This window comes from Nicotiana tomentosiformis, chromosome 7 (assembly GCF_000390325.3).
Source record: "Nicotiana tomentosiformis chromosome 7, ASM39032v3, whole genome shotgun sequence".
Lineage (NCBI taxonomy): Eukaryota > Viridiplantae > Streptophyta > Magnoliopsida > Solanales > Solanaceae > Nicotiana > Nicotiana tomentosiformis.
The window spans coordinates 43,090,485-43,110,137 of NC_090818.1; the positions used below are offsets into that span (position 1 = coordinate 43,090,485).

Here is a 19,653-nt window from a genome sequence, read left to right on the forward strand (position 1 = left end):
GGGGGTTGGAGCAACAACAACCAAGAAAATCGGGGGTCGGGCTTTTAAAGGCCCCTGATGTATCAACAATCCAATAACCCGCCTCCATATCCGTATCAAGGGCAAAGTTCTTCAAACAATGAGATGGGGCGGATAGAAAGTATATTCAAGCAAATGATGGAAAGAAATACCGACTTCGATGCCCAAATAGCCTCCCACAATACTTCTATCCGCAACTTGGAAGTACAAATGGGTCAAATTTCTCAAGCATTGAATACTCGCCCTAAGGGGCACTACCAAGTGATACGGTAGTAAACTCGAAGGGTGGTAACAATACATGCCATGCTATGGCGGTGACCACAAGAAGCGGTAAAGGTGGAGATGCAAGTACCTCCAATCCAAGAAAGATTGTGAATGATGATTTGGTTGTGCAAGAAGATGATGAGATCCAAGCTAATGATGAGAATGTGAATGATGAAGTAAGGATAGATGTTGATGACAACGTGGAGGAGACACAAAATGATGTGAACCCGTCTAGGGAACACGTGATAGACATACCGAAACGGTAGTGCCCAAAGCCAAGGCCCCTTTGCCAAGGCCTCCTCCACCGTATCCTCAAAGGCTTGCAAAGCAAAACAATGAAAACCAATTCAAGAAATTCATTGATATGATGAAGAGTTTGTCCATCAATGTGCCATTAGTTGAAGCTCTAGAACAAATGCCGGGATATGCCAAGTTCATGAAGGACTTGGTAACAAAGAAGAGGTCAATGAATTGTGAGACGATCAAAATGACACATCAAGTGAGTGCCATTGTGCATTCCATGGCTCCAAATCTAGAAGATCCCTGTGCCTTTACAATTCCATGCACTATTGGTAGTGCCGATTTCGCCAAAGCCTTGTGTGATTTGGGAGCGAGCATTAATTTGATGCCATATTCCGTGTTCAAGACATTGGGTGTTGGGAAACCAAGACCTACTTCCATGAGGTTGTAAATGGCGGATCGGACAATGAAGAGGCCGCTGGGGATTATTGATGATGTTCTAGTTCGGGTCAACAAGTTCATTCTTCCCACAGATTTTGTGATTCTCGACTGTGAAGTTGACTATGGGGTGCCAATAATATTGGGGAGACCTTTCCTAGCAACAGGGAAGGCATTGGTCTATGTGGAAGCTGTGGAGCTCACCTTCCGAGTGGGTGATGAAAAAGTTGTGTTCCATGTGTGCAAGTCAATGACGCAGCCTAATAGCAACCAAGTATGCTCTTTTGTGGATCTTGTGACAGAGGTGATTATTGATGACACGAGTGCTATAATCAATGTGGAAGACCCTCTGGAAGCTGTGTTGTTGAATCATGAGGATGATGAGAAGGCAGGCTTGATAGAATGTGCAAATGCTTTGCAAGAAATGGGATCCTACACATATGGACCCCGTAAACTTTCCTTGGACCTTAAGAACCGGAAGACTATGCCAACAAAGCCCTCAATCGAGGAGCCACCAACATTAGAGTTAAAGCCTTTGCCTTCACACCTCAGGTATGGGTTCTTAGGCCATTATTCCACATTACCTGCTATTTTTTCTTCGTGCTTAACTAACATGCAAGTAGAATCCACCTTTGCGGTGCTTCAAAGAAGGAAGAAGGCAATAGGATGGACTTTGGCTGACATTCAGGGTATAAGCCCCTCCTTTTGCATGCACAAAATCATACTCGAGGAAGATGCCAAACCATCCGTGGAACATCAACGGAGGTTGAATGAGGCCATGCAAGACGTTGTCAAGAAAGAGATAATCACATGGCTAGATGCAGGGGTTGTGTACCCCATTTCGTATAGTTCATGGACTTCACCGGTACAATGTGTCCCGAAGAAGGGGGTATGACTGTGATCACAAATGAGAAAAATGAGTTGGTCCCCACCAGAACTGTTACCGGTTGGAGGGTATGCATGGATTATAGAAAGCTTAACAAAGTGACCCACAAAGACCATTTTCCATTCCCATTTCTTGACCAAATGTTGGATAGACTTGCCGGGCGTACTTATTATTACTTTTTGGATGGGTAATCTGTTACAACCAGATTCTCATTGCACCTGAAGACCAATAGAAAACCACTTTCACTTGTATGTATGGCACATTTGCATTCTCACAGATGTCGTTTGGTTTGTGTAATGCACCGGCTACCTTTCAGCAGTGTATGATGGCAATATTTACGGATATAGTGAAGGACTTCCTCGAAGTGTTCATGGATGATTTTAGTGTTGTGGGGGATTCATTTGAAGAATGCTTGGATAATCTTGACAAAGTGTTGGCCCGATGTGAAGAGACCAACTTAGTGCTTAATTGGGAAAAGTGCCATTTTATGGTCGAGGAGGGCATTGTCCTCGGCAATAAGATCTCAAAGAACGGTATTGAAGTGGATAAAGCAAAAATTGAAGTGATTTCAAAACTCCCTCCTCCTACTTCCGTCAAGGGGGTGAGGAGCTTTCTTGGTCACACGGGGTTTTACCGAAGGTTCATCAAGGATTTCTCAAAAGTGGTAAACCCCTTGTGCAAGTTGTTAGAAAAAGATGCAAAGCTTGTGTTCAATGATGATTGCATGAAAGCTTTTGAGCTTCTCAAGTATAGATTGACTACCACTCCCATCATTACCGCACCCAATTGGAGCTTACCATTTGAGCTCATGTTCGATGCTAGCGACATTGCGATAGGAGCGGTTTTAGGTCAAAGGATCAACAAGATATTTTATCCGATTTATTATGCAAGCAAAACAATGAACGACGCCCAAGTCAACTATACGGTGACCGAGAAAAAGTTATTAGCCATTGTCTTTGCCATGGAAAAGTTCAGGCCGTACCTCATGGGTGCCAAAGTGATTGCGCACACCGATCACATGACACTTCGTTACTTGATGACCAAAAAAGATTCTAAGGCTAGGTTGATGAGATGGGTTCTTCTTCTATAAGAGTTTGACCTTGAAATCATAGACCGAAAAGGGAGTGAGAATAAAGTGGCGGACCACTTGTCCTTCTTGGAAGAGGAGGGGAGGCCCCATGATGGCCTCGAGATTAATGATTCATTTCTGGATGAACAACTCCTCTTCGTTTCTTTGAATGGGATGCCTTGGTTCATCGATGTGGCTAACTTTCTTGTGACCGACATTGTCCCGAGTGAGCTCTTTTCTAACCAAAGGAGGAAGCTCAAACATGATAGCTTGGATTATTATTGGGACGAGCCATATCTTTTCAAGATTTGCAATGATGGTGTTATCCGGAGATGTGTTCTGGAAGAAGAGCAATTGAGTATTCTTGAAGCTTGCCATTCCTCGCCTTATGGTGGGCATCATGGTGGGGCGAGAACTGCTACAAAGGTCCTAAGCTGTGGATTCTATTGGCCTACCTTGTACAAAGACGCTAGCGAGCTTGTTAGGCGTTATGACGAGTGCCAAAGAGCTGGTGGAATTTCCAAGAAGAATGAAATGCCCCTCACCACTATTCTTGAGATTGATATTTTCGATGTGTGGGGCATCGACTTTATGGGGCCATTTGTGAGTTCATGTGGGAACACTTATATTCTGGTTGCTATTGATTATATTTCCAAATGGGTTAAAGCTGTGTCTTTGCCCAACAATGAGGCACAAAGTGTGGTGGCTTTCTTAAAGAAAAATATCTTCATAAGGTTCGGCACCCTAAGGGCTATCATTAGTGATGTGGGTTCTTATGTTTCAACAAAGCCTTCTACACTTTATTTTCTAAGTATGGTGCCAATCATAAGGTGTCAACCCCTTATCACCCACAGGCTAGTGGACAAGTTGAGGTCTCCAACAGGGAGATTAAGAGAATATTATCCAAGATTGTCAGTGCAAACCGGACTGATTGGTCAAGGAAACTTGATGATGCTTTATGGGCCTATCGTACAGCTTACAAGACGCCAATTGGTATGTCTCCGTACTGATTGGTATTTGGGAAAGCATGCCATATTCTGATTGAATTAGATCACAAGGCCATGTGGGTGCTGAATGTTGAACCTTGAATGGGATGTAGCTGCCAATCTCCGTGTAGAGCAACTAAATGAACTTCATGAGTTCTGGTTCCATGCTTATTCCAGCTCGTCCTTGTATAAGGACAAGATGAAGTACTTATATGACAAATATATCCGAAACAAATAATTCAAGGAGGGTGACTTGGTTTTTATATTCAACTCTCGGTTACGGATGTTTTCGGAAAAGCTCAAGTCAAAGTGGAGTGGCCCTTTTGAAGTGGTGCATGTAACTCCATTTGGTGATCTCGATTTGAAAAACAAAAATGGTGAAATCTTTAGAGTCAATGGGCACCGAGTGAAGCATTACTTTGGCAAGATTGATGATAGCCATGTAGTGGCCTTGATCCATTTCAAATGATGATGGTAACATGCGTCGTACCGCGACGTTAAATCAGGCGCTTCTTGGGAGGAAACCCATGTGTTTTTCTTTCTTTTGATTTTCTTCTTTGATTAGGCATTGTTTTGGCTAACTGGTTGTGAAGTGTATGTAGGAAGTGGTTGTGCAGTGCAGGATTTTGACTGGGTGTTGGAAGTTTGTGGACCGCGCCCAAAATTTCGTGGTCCGCATGAGCATTTCGCGACTTCACTTTTTTGTCCGCGGACGCGTACTCGAAAAGAGCAAAATGCCAACTCTTTGAAGTTGGACAGTCAAATAAATCCTTCAGAGATCGCGGCCGCGTTCCAATTTTTGCGGACCGCATTGAATTTCACGGTCGCGGCCAATATTCTGCAGGCCGCGCGCATGTGCTTGAAGCTGGTCTACATAAGGTAACATAGCGTGGACCGCGATAGAATTTCGCGGCCGCGCTCAGGTAAGGCGGTGGGTTCCATAGTTGATTAGTATAAATAAAGGTTCCTTAAACATTTTATACTTTTCGAACCCTAACGGTTCACCGCACAAAAAGCACTGTTCATCTCATCATGCTCTCAATTTTCATCTCATTCACATTAAGAGTTCATTTCCTACTACAATTTTACAACTGGTATGTTCAATTTCATGATGTGATTTTACCTTTTTCTTTTCTTTTCTCTTTGTTTTAATTTTTCTTTTTAGTTAGGGTTAGATGCATACCATGATCTTAAATTAATGCTTAATTGATACTTAAATACATGTGGGTAGTGTTTATATGCCTAATGGGGGATGGGGTTAGTAACTTTGCATGGTTAATTGAACTAATTTTTGCACACTTAGTGAAAACCCTAGTTATAAGTGTTCTTAGTACCGATCTTATTTGAATTTTGCGGTCGCGGTCCGCGATAGGGTAGGCGGCCGCGCTCATTTTTTTCACGGTTCGCGCTACCCCAGCTTTTTGTTACTAAGTGATTGCTAAGAGTTCACGACTGCGGTCACTTTTACGCTGTTCGCGGTTGGTCCTTCGCGGCTGCGTTCAAGTTTTCGCGGTTCGCGCTTGTGAACTTCAAAGAGTCTGTTAATTGCTTTCGCGGCCGCGTTCATATTTTTGCGGTCCGCGATTGGTCATTCGCGGGCACGTCTAATTTTTTACGGTCCGCGTGTGTCCAAGATCAGAGATTCAGTAGTCTGAACCTGACCTCTTCGCGGCTGCGTTCACTTTTTTGGGTTCGCGATGGGCATTCCATGGCCGCGTCCACTTTTTTGCGGTCCGTGTTGCCCTGTTTTGAGAAGCATTGTTATTCATTTCATCTATACTCCTTTAAGGCATGATTGAACCCCAATTCTAATTATCTTTCACTAATTGTGTGTTGTAGAAAATGGTGCGATCTCGTGAAGGAGCAGACAAATAAAAAGGGAGGGTAGAATCCTCCTGAGGCCGGGGCAAAGAAAGCAGTCTTTGCCCTTAGCAGCTCAAAGAATCATAAGCAAAAAGGCAAACGCTCACTAGACCTCCTGCCGAATCATTAGACACAAGTGAATATCTCCCATCCCGAGAGATTTCTGAGGGGGAATCTACACAACCTCAACAAGAGGCCCAATCACAAGCCTACCGCCTAATCAATGAAGCTACCTCCTCTTCTGGGTCGTCTGATGGCTCAGAGGGAGGTAGTGAGGCATCAGAGCCATCTTCCCTACCTGCTGCAACTCCGGCCTCAACAGCTGCTCCTATCAATGTAGATGAGGATGACGAGGTCCCGGATGACGGGAGAGGGGGTAATACCAATGTGGGTGGTCTTGCTAAATCAAGGAAGCCTGAGGTGTGGGCGGATAGATTCGTGAGAGAGAAAGCATACCTCAAATTCCGGGAATGGTGGCCCCAAAGGTTGCTCACCCTTGAGCGATAGTTTATAGAAAGAGATCTCCTACCTCACAATCCAAATGTCAAGAGACAGTTTGAGGAGAGAAAAGGGTGGAAGTACTTCACGAGCAAGGTTCCGGATGCCAATGAGTACCTTGTCAAGGAATTCTACGCAAATGTTGCCCACATCAAAAAGGGCACCACTGTGACAAAGGTAGGAACTTGAAGATACGGTTTAATGGCGACACCTTGAACAAATATGCCGGTTTTGAGGATGTGGAAGCTGTACAGTATTTGGAAAAGATGTCCCTAGATGAAGCAGCCCGACCTTGGCTAGCGGAAGTAATATCCATCCCTGGGACAACACCGGCCTGGCTCGCAGCTGGAGTCCCAATCGCCAGAAACACCCTCAGCTTTGAAGCCAAAGAGTGGTGCATATTTGTATGCAGTCGGCTTGATCCTAGCCAGCATGATAGTGTCATCCCACTCTCCCAGGCAATCCTAATAGCTTCCATCATGGCGGGTTATCCAATCAATGTGGGGAACCTTATATCCCACCACATCTCCAAAGCAACTGGAAAAGAAGAAAGGTCCTACCCCTACCCCAACTTCATCACTATGTATCTCAAGGTTCAAGGGGTAGAGGGGAGGCACTATGACACGAAGGTGAAGCCGAAGAAACCTTTCTCCTGGTATAGCCTCCAAGGACCGGACAACCCTAAAGCAAAGGGTAAAGATACTACCTCCACTGGCCAGTCTGAAGAGCCAAGGGTAGTGGTCACCGGGTCAAAGCCTTCCATAGCAGAGGGACCTTCAACTGCATTGCCTCCTCCTTCATCCAGGCCATCCATCACTGTGCCATTATCTGTGCTCTCATCTTCTACTTACCCCCAGACTACACTACGGATTTTCTCAGACCTTATCCAGCATCAACAACTGGATGCAGGCAGCAACATCAAAGTTGTTTGTCGTATCCAGTGCATTAGCAGCACAGTCAGCCCCAGCACAGCTTCAGGTACCTCTATCAGTGGAGGATTCATTGAAGGAGTTTCTGGACAACCAAAAGAAGCTCCTGGACAGCCAAAAGAAGATCCCGGAGACTTTGGATACTCATGGCAAGGTGATCAAGGATCTGGGCAAGTAGGTAAAGATGATGAGAAAGACTCAGGCCTCAAAGGAGTTAGTGGAGAAGCTGAAGAGGGAGGTTGAGAAGTTCACTTCTATTGGAGATATCCCACTTGAATTGCTTATGGAGGAGAGTGCCCTAGCAGCACAGGCAGACAGAGCTCTAGTTAGAGGATTTGTGGTCCCCCAGTCAGAGGATTTAGAGATCCAGTTAGAGGACCCGGAGGGAGCTGATGATCCTATGCAGTCCGAGGACCCCACTCATATTCCTGACCCCATGCAGACAGAGACCACATAGGGAGTTTTCTTTACTCTCTAACCCTTCCCTGATCTTATTTTGATATTAGCATTGAGGACAATGCTATCTTTTATTTGGGGGGTGGTCCATTTTGATTTGGTTATGATTTGATGACATTGGTATGTAATAACTATGATACTATTTTTCTTTACCTTTATTTATCGTTATTTTCACTTTCGTTATTTTTCACTTTTGGTATGTATATAACTGTACCATTCGATGTATATATTCATTTCCATTTTGTATATATTCGTTCACTCTATTATTGTGCATATTCATTTTACTTTCCTTAGTTTACTTCATAACTTCTTTCGAATTTTTCTTAATAACTTAGCTTTTTATTTCCTTTAGTAGCTTATTTTTGAGTTTTTAGCTTCTTTTTACATTTTGCGTGATCAGTAAGCCTTTGGTTTTCTTAATGCCACGGTTCTTTCCAAAGGTGGATGTTATATGAACCGGGTGGCCCTTCCCAATGATAGATGGCGTGACAACCTTCTTAAGGGATTGAGTCCGTTTTCTTTTTGCTTTGATATATAGTATTAATGAATAAAAGTGTTCAAGCAGGCTTCACTTGATACTAACACATTTACCTTCGACCTCATGGTTAGAGACAAGTTGATTGACAAAGAATAGCTCTAGTTGTGTCCTTTAGACTCTTGAGTTGACTAAAACAATCATCGAGTGGTTTCTTTGAGCCATTTGTGATCTTCAATCTTAGCTAGGGTTGTTGTGGGCCCTCGACTCTGTTCTCTTTAACAATCCAGTATCTTGAGAGGTGAGGTATTGAATTGCAAGTCCAAGTCCCGTGCCAATAAGTCTAGAACTTGCCCTAAATGTTTGTCTAGGCGAAATTCTAAGTGTAGCTTGACTTGAGAAGTGATTGTAGGCTCTCCTTGGTCCAATTTGAACTTTGAAAGCTTCCGTAGCCTACCATTATGATATCCCTAGTCAAACCCTTTGAGCCTAAGCCTTTTTCATTCAATAGCCACATTACAAGCCTTTATCCGTTTTATAATGACCCTCTCTTGGCACCCAATCTTTTTTTAGCATTCATGATGAACAATTGCCAAAAGCATAAGTTTGGAAGAGAGACGAGAAAATTGAAAGTGATAAAAGGTTAAAAAAAAAAGAATTAATGAAAAGGAAAGGCAAAGAAAAGGAAGAAAAGCCAAAAAGAAATATGTCAAAAAGAAATAGAAGCTTGAAGGGATTCAAAGAACATAATGATGAAAGGCAAGGAATGATGAGAAAAGGAGAAAAATGATTGTCATGAGTAAGAAAGAGTAATGGTTTGTCTCTCTAGTTCCCCTAAGGAAGAAGAAACATGACTCAAAGAGTCAATAAAGTATGAGCCGAAATAAGAAAATGGAGTGCTTAAGGAAAGATGAAACCATCATAGTTTGTTATGTCCTACCTTGATCCAAAAGCCTTCATTACATCCCTGCTAAATCCCTATATGATTTCAAGTTGAGTGAGCTTACATTAGTGGTGATTTACATAAGGGGCAAGCTTAGGGTACTTAGAGCCGGACTTGTGGCATTCTTTTGAGAGTGATGAGCACACTTCTTCACAATCCTTGTTTTGAGTGTTACATTCTAAAAAGTGAGATTTGCTCATGGAGAGTAGAGGAGGAGGAGTTTGGGATCTACAATGACCTACGTGAGAGAGCGAGCTTCCTTGATGAATTGAGTCAACTCTTGATGCTCTAGTGTCACATTAGAACTATGGAACTCAAAAGGTCATAACATGACGTTGTTGATAATTCATTTGTGTTGAGGGTAATTGTTAGTCCCAGTTGATGCTTGATGAAGTCACCTTAGGCCAGCTGAAATATCCTTTTCTTTTTCTTGTGGATGTGGGAATTACCTTATTTGCTTGAGGACAAACAAAAGCTTAAGTTTGGGGGAGTTGATAAGTATGAATTTTAGCCTATTAATTGCTCTCTTTTACTTGTGTTTTGGGCCAAAAATGCGTGAAGGTATTCCTGGAAACTACCTTAATAAGCATGCTTGCAGGGATTATTCAAAATGAGCTAAAGGAGCCATAATCAACTCATAAAGGAGTCAAAACTTGAACAAAAACCAAGACTGGGCCAAGAGGTGTGGAACGCTGACGCGACAAAAAAGTGCGGCCGCAAAAGTATCAACGCGGATGTGGCCATTATTTCAAGGTCCGCGATATGAAGAATCAGAGAGATGGTTTTTTGGGCACAAACATGAACGCGGACCGCGATAAGAAAATGCGGCCGCGAAAGTACCAGCATGGCCGCGATGGGAATTCCGCGGACCACGGTTGCTAAGGTTCAGAGAGTGCATAATTCAAGCAAAAATGAGAAGGGCGGTCCGCGTCAAAGTTGCGTGGCCGTGGAAGTCTCTCACGCGGACGCGGTGGAAATTATGCGGTCCGCGAAACAAGGTTCAACCCAGGTCCTGATGTGAAGAAACGCATACCGCGGTCAGAATAACGCGGCCGCGAAAGCAAGTGTGCGGCCGCGGTTAGAATTACGCGGCCACAAAACATCCGCAGGGGTATTTTTATCCGGAAATTTCAACTTAGTATAAATAGATATTTTTTTTAATTTTAGGTTATCTTATGTTTTTGCTAAGTACGTGAGGCGGCTAGGTTTTCCCTTTTGGGCAATTTTGTACAAGATTTACCTTATAACATTAGATTTTCATCTTTTAATTTAGTATTATGGATTATATCTTCTCTTTATCTTTGAGTTTTGCTATTATTATGAGTAACTAGACCCATAGTTAAGGTTGTGACCCAACCCTAGTGTGGGTATTAAATGGGTCTTGAATTTTAGGGTTTGATTGTTTATGAGTTAGTGATATTTAGCCTAGTTCATGCTAGAATTGTAGAATTAGTGGTTGCAAATACTGATTCATGCCTTTGTGACTTAGGCTCTTCTTGAGAAAGAGGGACTAAGTCTAGGAATACTAGGCTAACAAGGAATTGGGGTGAACTCAAGAAATTGATAGCCCCAATAAAAGGGTTAAACCTAGAGATAGTAATACCCGACTTGAGCTAATATAACTTGTATTGCATGAATACCCATTGGGACTTGAGAAAGCCAAATTGGGCAAAATCACTCAAACTACCGAGAGGTATAGTGCGAATACTTGGGTGTGATAGCTATATTACGACCCCAATACAAATCAAACTCTCCCTAGATTCTTGATACCCGTTAGATATCCACCTAGGCAGAAGTCACTACCCTAGTCCCTTTAAACACTTGAAAGCTATCATAAAAAATATTGTACTTAGCTTTAATCTTAGCATACAATAGAAATAGAAATAGAAGTAGAATCAACACCATCATGTTTGGAAATGCAATTAGGAACAACACACACATCTAGATTTAGATAAATACCTAATTCCAAATCAATTAACTCCCTGTGGAAATCGATCCCGACCTTGTTGGGTAAAACTGCATCGACATCCTCGCTACTCAATAGTGGTGTAGGTTTGACACCGATCAATCGGGCTGACGCTGAAGCTGCTCAGGTTCGAGTAAAGAAGGTTGTCGGAGCTGCTCAGGCTTTAGCAAACAGGGTTGCCGAGCATGCTAAATGCCAGTCTCGAAGGGAGACTCTCAAGGTCCATGCTCGTGGCTTCGATCTTACAGCCAAGATCGAGAATGCTAAGGAGCTCAAAGTTAAATCCAGAGTGTTGGCCTTTCCTAATGATGATGATTTTGGGAGTATGAGCGGATCTGAAAGCGGAGAAGGCCTCGAGAGCGAAGATGCTGCTAGCGGAGAAGACTAAGTCCTTTAGGATTAGCATTTTTTGTGTTTCTTTTAAGACCGTTTTGGTCTTTTGTAGAGAAATTTGATCGGGCCATGTTGCCTTTGTAAATTATTTTTAACGTGTGTATATATATATATATATATATATATATAAACTTTCTTCCTTTCTGCCTTATAAAATTATGAAGTTGTATTCTAAGGTCTGAGGTTTAGATAATTTGATTGAAACCGAACTAGTATAGCTCTTAGGCTTTACGATCGAGTGAGTGCTTGCTCAAACTCTAAGTAAGGTAACCTTTCGGTTTTTTTATTTGAGTGAGGATGGTCTCTCGAACTCAAAGCAAAAACAGCCCTTAGATTTTGGAATTAGGCCGATATAGCCTTTGTAAAAAGATTGTTTATGGCTTTCTCCCATTTTCGGTTTGAAAAGGTTTTTTATCATTTGTATTTGCAAAACTTTTAATGCCTTAACATGCAATAAGGAACTGTTCGGGAGTTCGAACAATTTTGTACTCATTAGAGTTTTCGAGGCTTGATATTATCAAAGCCTTTTATGATTTTGCCGGGGGTAGCCCTTTTAACCGATTTATGAGGGAATTTGAAGGCCTATTTTGTTACGGAATTCGGACGTTTCTGAATCGTGTTAATTCGGCCGTAGCCTTTTTAGTTCGGGATTTGCCCCTTGGGCTTATTTTTCCGTTTTACTTCGAGCTTGCCTGAAGTGTCAGTCCCCGAGTGGGGTGGTCGTGGCCTATAAATATCGAGGGTTGCCTAAAAGGTCTTATGATCTCGGAGTTTTAATGATTCGATCTCGTTTATTTTTCGGACGGCAGTCCCCGAGCGTGGGGTTAATTATCCGAACTCTAGTTATGGTCGGCCCTTAAGCCTGTTTACATAATAGATCGAGAGTATAAAATTGTAGAGTAGAAAACTTTTTCTAAGGCATGAGATATCGGCAAAGAAAAATACTTCTCTTTATAAATGATTATACATGCGTACATGTTCTGTGCCAAGGCTCGAACAAACTACGCGGGCACGGTTCGTTTGACTGTTTGGCCCTAACAAATTTTCCTATCGAGACCCTACTGCTATGAAGTAATTTCTTCGCATCAAAGTTGACATTCGAAGGCAATGCCCCCTAGTATTCGAGGTTGATTGTAAAGAAACCTTGGATACTGTTGAATTATTCTAAGTTAGCACGATCAATGGTTGCCTCATTAAAAACCTCACCGAAAAACCCATTTGGGATAAAACCGGTCTAAGAGAAAAAGAGTGTAACGCGTGCTTTCAGACTTAAAGGCTTCTTGTCGAAGAATCTATCGTTGTTTCTGGTCGAACACCTGCAAGGTTAGTTTAAAATATAAATGGAAATGGAAGGAGTCGTACCTTAGCAGTAGTATCATTTTAGGTGCGATACGTTCCAATTGTTCAGCAGTTGTTCGCCATTTATCGTGCCGAGCTTGTAGGATCCTTTTCCGACGATTTCCAGAACCTGGTACGGTCCTTCCCAGTTTGGACCCAGTTTCCCTTCATTCGAATTTCGGGTGTTGAGGGTAACTTTTATTAGCACCAAGTCTCCGATGCTAAAATGTTGAAGATTGGCTCTTCGATTGTAGTATCTTTCGATCCGCTATTTTTGGGTGGCCAATTGGATGAGAGTGACTTCGCGTCTTTCGTCCAACAATTCTAAGCTCGTATGTATGGCTTCGTTATTTAACTCCTCTGTTGCATATCAAAACCTGATGCTAGGTTCTCCGACCTCGATCGGGATCAGAGCTTCGGCGCCGTAAACTAACGAGAACAGTGTTTCTCCGGTACAGGATTTCGATGTTGTGCGGTATGCCCATAGATTCTCGGGTAGTATTTCTCTCCATTTTCCTTTGGCGTTGGTCAATCTCTTCTTAAGATTTTGGATGATGGTTTTGTTGGTCGATTCGGCTTGTCCATTCCCGCTGGGATGATAATGTGTTGATAGGATCCTTTTGATCTTATGATCCTCGAGAAATTTAGTTACTTTGCTGCCGATGAATTGTTTTCCATTATCACATAAAATCTCGGAGGGCATCCCGAATTGACATATGATGTGGTCCCAAATGAAGTCTATGACTTCTTTTTCTCTGACTTTCTCAAAAGCATGTACTTCAACCCATTTAGAGAAATAGTCAGTCATAAATAAAATAAACTGAACTTTACCTGGGGCTGACGGGAGAGGGCCAACGATGTCCATTCCCAATTTTCATGAAGGGCCATGGGGAGAGGACCGAGTGGAGTAGTTCCCCAGGTTGATGAATCATGGGCGCATGCCTTTGACATTTGTCACATTTTCGAACGAACTCCCTTGCATCCTTTTCCATATCGGTCCAATAGTACTCTGCTCTGATTACTTTGTGGACCAGCGATTTGGCACCAGAATGATTTTCACAAGTGCCCTCGTAAATGTCTCGTAAGATGTAGTCGGTATCTCCCGATCCTAAACATATTGCCAACGGTCCATCGAACGACCTTCTAAATAGCGTTCCATCTTCGGACAAAGTGAACGGTGCTGACTTTGTGTGCAGAGTTCTCGATTCCTTTGGATCCTATGGAAGTTTCCCGTTCTTTAAGTACTCTATGTACTTGTTTCTCCAATCCCAGGTTAAACTCGTGTAGTTTATCTCAACTTGCCCTTCTTCGATTACCAATCTCATGAGTTGTACGACAGTCCCCGAGTTGAGTTTGTCATCCTCGACCGACGAACCTAAGTTTGCAAGAGCATCAGTCTCGCTGTTCTGCTCTCTACATGTTGCAAGGTCCATTCCTTAAATCGATGTAGAGTCATCTGTAGTTTATACAGGTACCTTTGCATTTGGTCTTCTCGGACTTCAAAGGTCCCGTTCACTTGGTTTACCACGAGGAGGGAATCACACTTAGCCTCTATGACCTCTGCCCCAAGCTTCTAGCTAGTTTGAGACCTGCAATCATGGCCTCATATTCGGCCTCATTGTTAGTCAATTTTGTAGTTCTGATAGACTGTCTAACTACATTACCTGTGGGTGATTTTAGTACGATGCCTAATCTGGACCACTTTGCGTTCGAAGCACCATCTGTAAAGAGGGTCCAGACTCCCGAAGATGTACCCAATTTATCAGTAGTTCTTTTTCAACCTCGGGTACAAGGGCCGACGTAAAGTCAACCACGAAATCTGCCAAGATTTGAGACTTGATGGCGGTTCGGGGTCGATACTCAATATCGTACCCACTAATTTATACGGCCCATTTGGCCAATCGACCTGAAAGCTCAGGTTTGTGCAAAATATTTCAAAGAGGATAAGTTGTTACAACACATATTGGATGACATTGGAAATATGGTTTTAGTTTCCTTGAGGCGCTTATTAAAGCAAGAGCTAATTTTTCTAAGTGTGGATATCTAGTTTCGGCCTCACCTAAGGTCCGACTAACATAATAGACAAGGAATTGCATACCTTATTCTTCTCAGACCAGGACTCCGTTACTACTATCTCTGAGACTGCCAAGTACAGGTAAAGCTGTTCGTCCACTTTTGGGGTGTGAAGCAGCGGCGGGCTCGATAAATACCACTTTAGTTCCTTAAATGCCTGTTGGCATTCCGGAGTCCATGCAAAATTTCTCTTCTTCTTAAGCAGCGAGAAGAATCGGTGGCTCCTATATGAGGATCTCGAAATGAATTGTCCTAGGGTGGCTATCCGCCCCGTCAGCCTCTGCACGACCTTTACATTATCCACTACCATGATATCCTCGATAGTACACCATGAAACCAAAAAACTTGCCTGAGCCAACCCCGAATGCACACTTTCAGGGTTGAGCTTCATACTATACTTCCTCAGTATATCGAAAGTCTCATGCAAATGCTTTAAATGGTCATCTGCTCACAGGGACTTAACTAACATATCATCAATGTAAACTTCCATTGATTTTCCTATTTGTTCTTCGAACATTCGTATTACTAGGCATTGATAAGTTGCACCAGCAGTTTTTAGACCGAATGGCATTACATTATAACAGTAGGTACCGTACTTAGTGATAAACGAGGTCTTTTCCTGATTCTCCGGGTTCATCTGTATCTGGTTCTACCCGGAGTAGGCATCGATAAAACTGAGAGTCTCGTGGTCGGTCGTGGCATCGATCATAAGATCGATATTAGGTAAAGGAAAAAAATCCTCGGGGCATGCTTTATTCAGGTCTTTATAATCTACACACATTCTAAGTTTGTTTCCCTTTTTAGGGACTACCACTACATTTGCTAACCATTTGAGATACTTTAATTCCCGAATGGATCCTATTTTGAGAAGTTTGGTTACCTCGTCCGTGATGAAGGCATGTTTAACCTCAGACTGGGGCCTTCATTTTTGCTTCACCGGGTGGAATTAAGGGTTCAGGCTCAGTTTGTGAGTGGTAATTTCTAGTGGGAACCCTGTCATATCGAGGTGGGACCAAGCAAAGCAATCCATGTTAGCTTTAAGGAAATGAATAAGTTTTTTCCTAAGCTCTGAGGTTAGCCCTGTGCCCAGGTATACCTTTCGTTCGGGCTGATGCTTGGCCAGTCTGACTTGTTCCAATTCTTCGTCCATCGATTTGGTGGCGTCGGAGTCATCGAGAATTATGAAGGATCGAGGGATCGTTGTGGGGTTGTAAGATCCCCTCTGCATCCTCGTCATTGAAAGACAAGGTCCCTTCCGGTACGTAGTCTCGAATCTGCTTTTTCCTCGTGTTCGACACCTTGGTGCGTTTGAATACGAGCCCCTGAGGAATATCGATCCCTGCAACAATCATGTGTATCACGTGCTATGGCTCTTCTTGCTCAATCAGTCTGTTTGAATCTCTGTTCTTGAAGTGGTTTTTAGCCCGATCGCTTAAGAATTCTCGAAGATGCCCTTCGTTGAACAAACGGGCTACCTCCTCCCTCAGATGTATGCAATCTTCTATTCTATGACCATGGGTGCCATGATATTTGCACATTTAATTAGTATTTCTCTAGGACGGATCAATCTACAGAGGTTGGGGCCACCTGTTGTCTTTGATGCGCCCAATGGGTGATACAATAGGTGATGTATCAATGTTGAAGTTGTATTCCGATAGTCATGGTGCTTCTTTGGGTTAGACATTTCTGTCAAAACCGCTCTTATTCATGAGCCCTTGAGAGCTCTATCCTCGATTATTTCTTCTATCAATTCGAACGGGGTTGCATCCAGGCCCGTTGTTTTTTTGATCTCCACCGTATGGCTGATCGATCTTTGTTTGACCGTGGTTCCAGGTCAATATCCCTTTTAACTCTGTCGATGGTCGTGTTTGGATAAACGGACCCGGAAGGAGCCCTCAACTGGTCATCCTCGACCCTAATATTTGATTGGTACCGATTGTGCACATCAGCCCAGGTTACAGCTGGATATTCGATCAGGTTCTGCTTTAACTGTTGTAAGGCTATCGAACTTCGTATGTTTAGGCCTTGAGTGAAAGCCTGAATGGACCAATCATCGGTGACTGGGGGAATATCCATACGCTCCATTTGGAACCGAGATACGAACTCTTTGAGCATCTTGTTGTCTTTCTGTTTTACTTTGAAGAGGTCCGATTTTCTAGTCTCGACCTTTATCGCTCCGACGTGTGCTTTGACGAAGGAATCTGCGAGCATTTTAAAAGAATCAATGGAGTTAGGTGGCAAATTATTGTACCATAGCATCGCCCCCTTTGATAAAGTTTCTCCGAATTTCTTCAGCAGTACAGATTCAATCTCATCGTCCTCTAGATCGTTCCCCTTTATTGCGCATCTGTAATAAGTGACATGCTCGTTGGGGTCGGTAGTTCCATTATACTTGGAAATTTCTGGCATGCGAAATTTCTTTGGAATGAGCTTAGGAGCCGCGCTCGGGGGGAAGGGCTTTTTTACGAACTTCTTTGAATCCAGACCCTTCAAAATCGGTGGTGCCCCCGGAATTTGATCAACTCGGGAGTTATATGTTTTCACTTTTTTTGTCATTCGCTTCAATCTTCTTCTCCCCCGATTTAATTTTCTTTGTCAGCTCCTCGAACATTTTCAAGATAGCGGGGTCGGTCCCTGACTCATTCACATTTGACCTCCTCGGCACTGGTTCGGCCCTGTGAACAACTTCATGTGATGGCTCGGGTTCGACCAGACCCTACTCGGTGCGTGGTTCTGATTTTGAAGTTATGTTATTGCAACTTGTTGAGCCTGCAACATTTCGAATATTATTCGAAGGCTGATTCCGCCTTCTTCATCGCCCTGTGCGTTCTGACCGGCTGATCGAACGTCTCTGCGGATGCTATTTTCGGGGTCGACGCCCAGATTTGTATTCAGGGCAACATAGGAACTGGCGTCGATGGGGTCTGCAACTGGTACTCCCTCGAGATCAACTGGAGGCACTTCATTTCCTGGGGAGGCTACGTTGTGGTTTTCACCATGAAAACCAAGACCATTGTCGATGTGTGTGGGTACTGCTTGAGAGTTCGACATGCTGATCCTGGAATCAAAAACGTTAACAAGAACATGTGTAAAGTAGTGTGTGTTATGAAAATTAGCACCAGGCTATCAATATTATCCTTAGCCACACGGTGGGCGCCAAACTGTTTACCCTTAAAATCGGATAACAATTAAATTTGTAAGTGATTTTAAGGATATGTGATTTCACTTGGCACAAACTGAGAAATATAAGAATTGAAGTTAGAAATTAACTGTAAAATGAAGCAAACCAATGTAACGCGCAACTTTGGCCCTCGAGCTAGGTCGCCCTTGAATAAACTAAGTATATTATTGAAAAGCAAGAACTGAACAACTGAATAAGAGAGATTAAGAGAGAAAACGTAATATATTGCTTTGTTATGCATGTATCCCCGTACAAAATGATTGGAACCCCCTTTATATAGTAGAGGAGTTCTACATATGGTGCAATTCTAAATACAGAAGAAAATCTTCTGATTGGCTAATCAACCGGTCTTGACTTGATATATGCCGAGATCTCCGCCACAATCCTCGTCCGGTCACAGATTCCTCGGCTTTTTATTATTCGACCTAGCAGGCTTCCTTCGATCTCGCTAGATCCCTATCCTTTTCGGTCTCGACCTTAGCTGATCTCGATCTCGATCGATCCCTGAATCACGAGCAAGGCAATATTTATTCATGTAACGATCCAATATAACTTGGGATTGAACCTCGGTCTGCCACCCCGGTCTCGATTAACCATACAAAATCGGGCAAGCACAATTTTGACCGTATACATTACTATTTTCTAGATAACTTGATACTTGATAGTATGAATTAAATTATTTTACACTACTAGTTAATACAATTAAACTCATTAAGAATTAGTGTAATTGTGCCTTTTCGTGGTATACTAGCGTTGGTCTCCTCTCACATGGAGAGATAAGTATTTGTTAGAATCGGAAACCCGGGTAGTGCGGAATATAACCAAACAACGGTATAATGGCAATAACAAAGACAATGGAAGTTGATAACAACGACAATTAAAGTAGATAAAGAAGACACAAATTTAACGTGGTTCTGTCAAAGTGACCTACGTCCACAAGCGGAGAGGAGCAATTTACTATAATAATAAGAGTACAAAAGAGAGTATAAAATTAGAGTAAACACTCTAATTAATCCCAAATACCCTAAGAGAATAACCTCACAAGATCACTCCAAAGAAAGGGTTCACACAAGTGCTTCCCAATACTAACTCTCATACAAAATACTCTTAATAAAGGAGGAAAGGAAGAAACAAGAATTGAAGACAAGTCTTGTTGGTGTGTCTAAAATGAACTAATTGCCTTCCCTTTTATAGTCAAAAAAGTCATGATTTGGTAGCTAGCTGACAAAAAATCCGTAATAATATAACAATTACACCATTAAAAAAAGATATAAAACTTGCATCACGTATTAATCGCGTGATATCTCCTTCTCTCCTCTCACCTTAAAGCTAAAACTTCATGCTAATATAGCATGAAGTTGTTTCACATTGAAGCTAAAACTTCATGCTAATGCATGCTGAAGTTATTTATCCTACAGTCTACAGTTTTGTCATGAGTTTTATCCGAAACTTCAGTCTAAACTTGATGAAGTTATTTAGTTCATTTGCTAAAACTTCAGACTAAACATGCTTAAGTTATTTAGTTCATTTGCTAAAATTTCAGACTAAACATGCTTAAATTTTTGTCCTGCAGTATGTAATTTTCTAATGAGTTTTTGCTAATGCATGCTGAAGTTATTTAGTTCATTTGCTAAAAT

The 19,653-nt window shown here is 42.4% G+C and overlaps 1 protein-coding gene across 1 annotated transcript; it reads left to right on the forward strand.

Moving 5' to 3' along the window:
- The first annotated feature begins 3,089 nt into the window (after positions 1-3,089).
- On the forward strand, positions 3,090-6,451 carry LOC138895538 (uncharacterized). Its single transcript, XM_070180238.1, has 4 exons — positions 3,090-3,680; positions 3,770-3,908; positions 6,027-6,184; positions 6,272-6,451. The coding sequence occupies exons 1-4, from the start codon at positions 3,090-3,092 to the stop codon at positions 6,449-6,451; spliced, it is 1,068 nt and encodes a 355-aa protein (XP_070036339.1).
- The last annotated feature ends 13,202 nt before the right edge of the window (positions 6,452-19,653 follow it).

Excerpts from the sequence above, each read along its gene's own strand:
- LOC138895538 (XM_070180238.1), top strand. The coding sequence starts at position 3,090 with ATGCCTTGGTTCATCGATGTGGCTAACTTTCTTGTGACCGACATTGTC. Across the intron at positions 3,909-6,026 it reads AGCTTACAAGACGCCAATTG|AGGGAGGTAGTGAGGCATCA; the intron begins GTATGTCTCCGT and ends CTGATGGCTCAG. Across the intron at positions 6,185-6,271 it reads CTAAATCAAGGAAGCCTGAG|TTTATAGAAAGAGATCTCCT; the intron begins GTGTGGGCGGAT and ends CTTGAGCGATAG.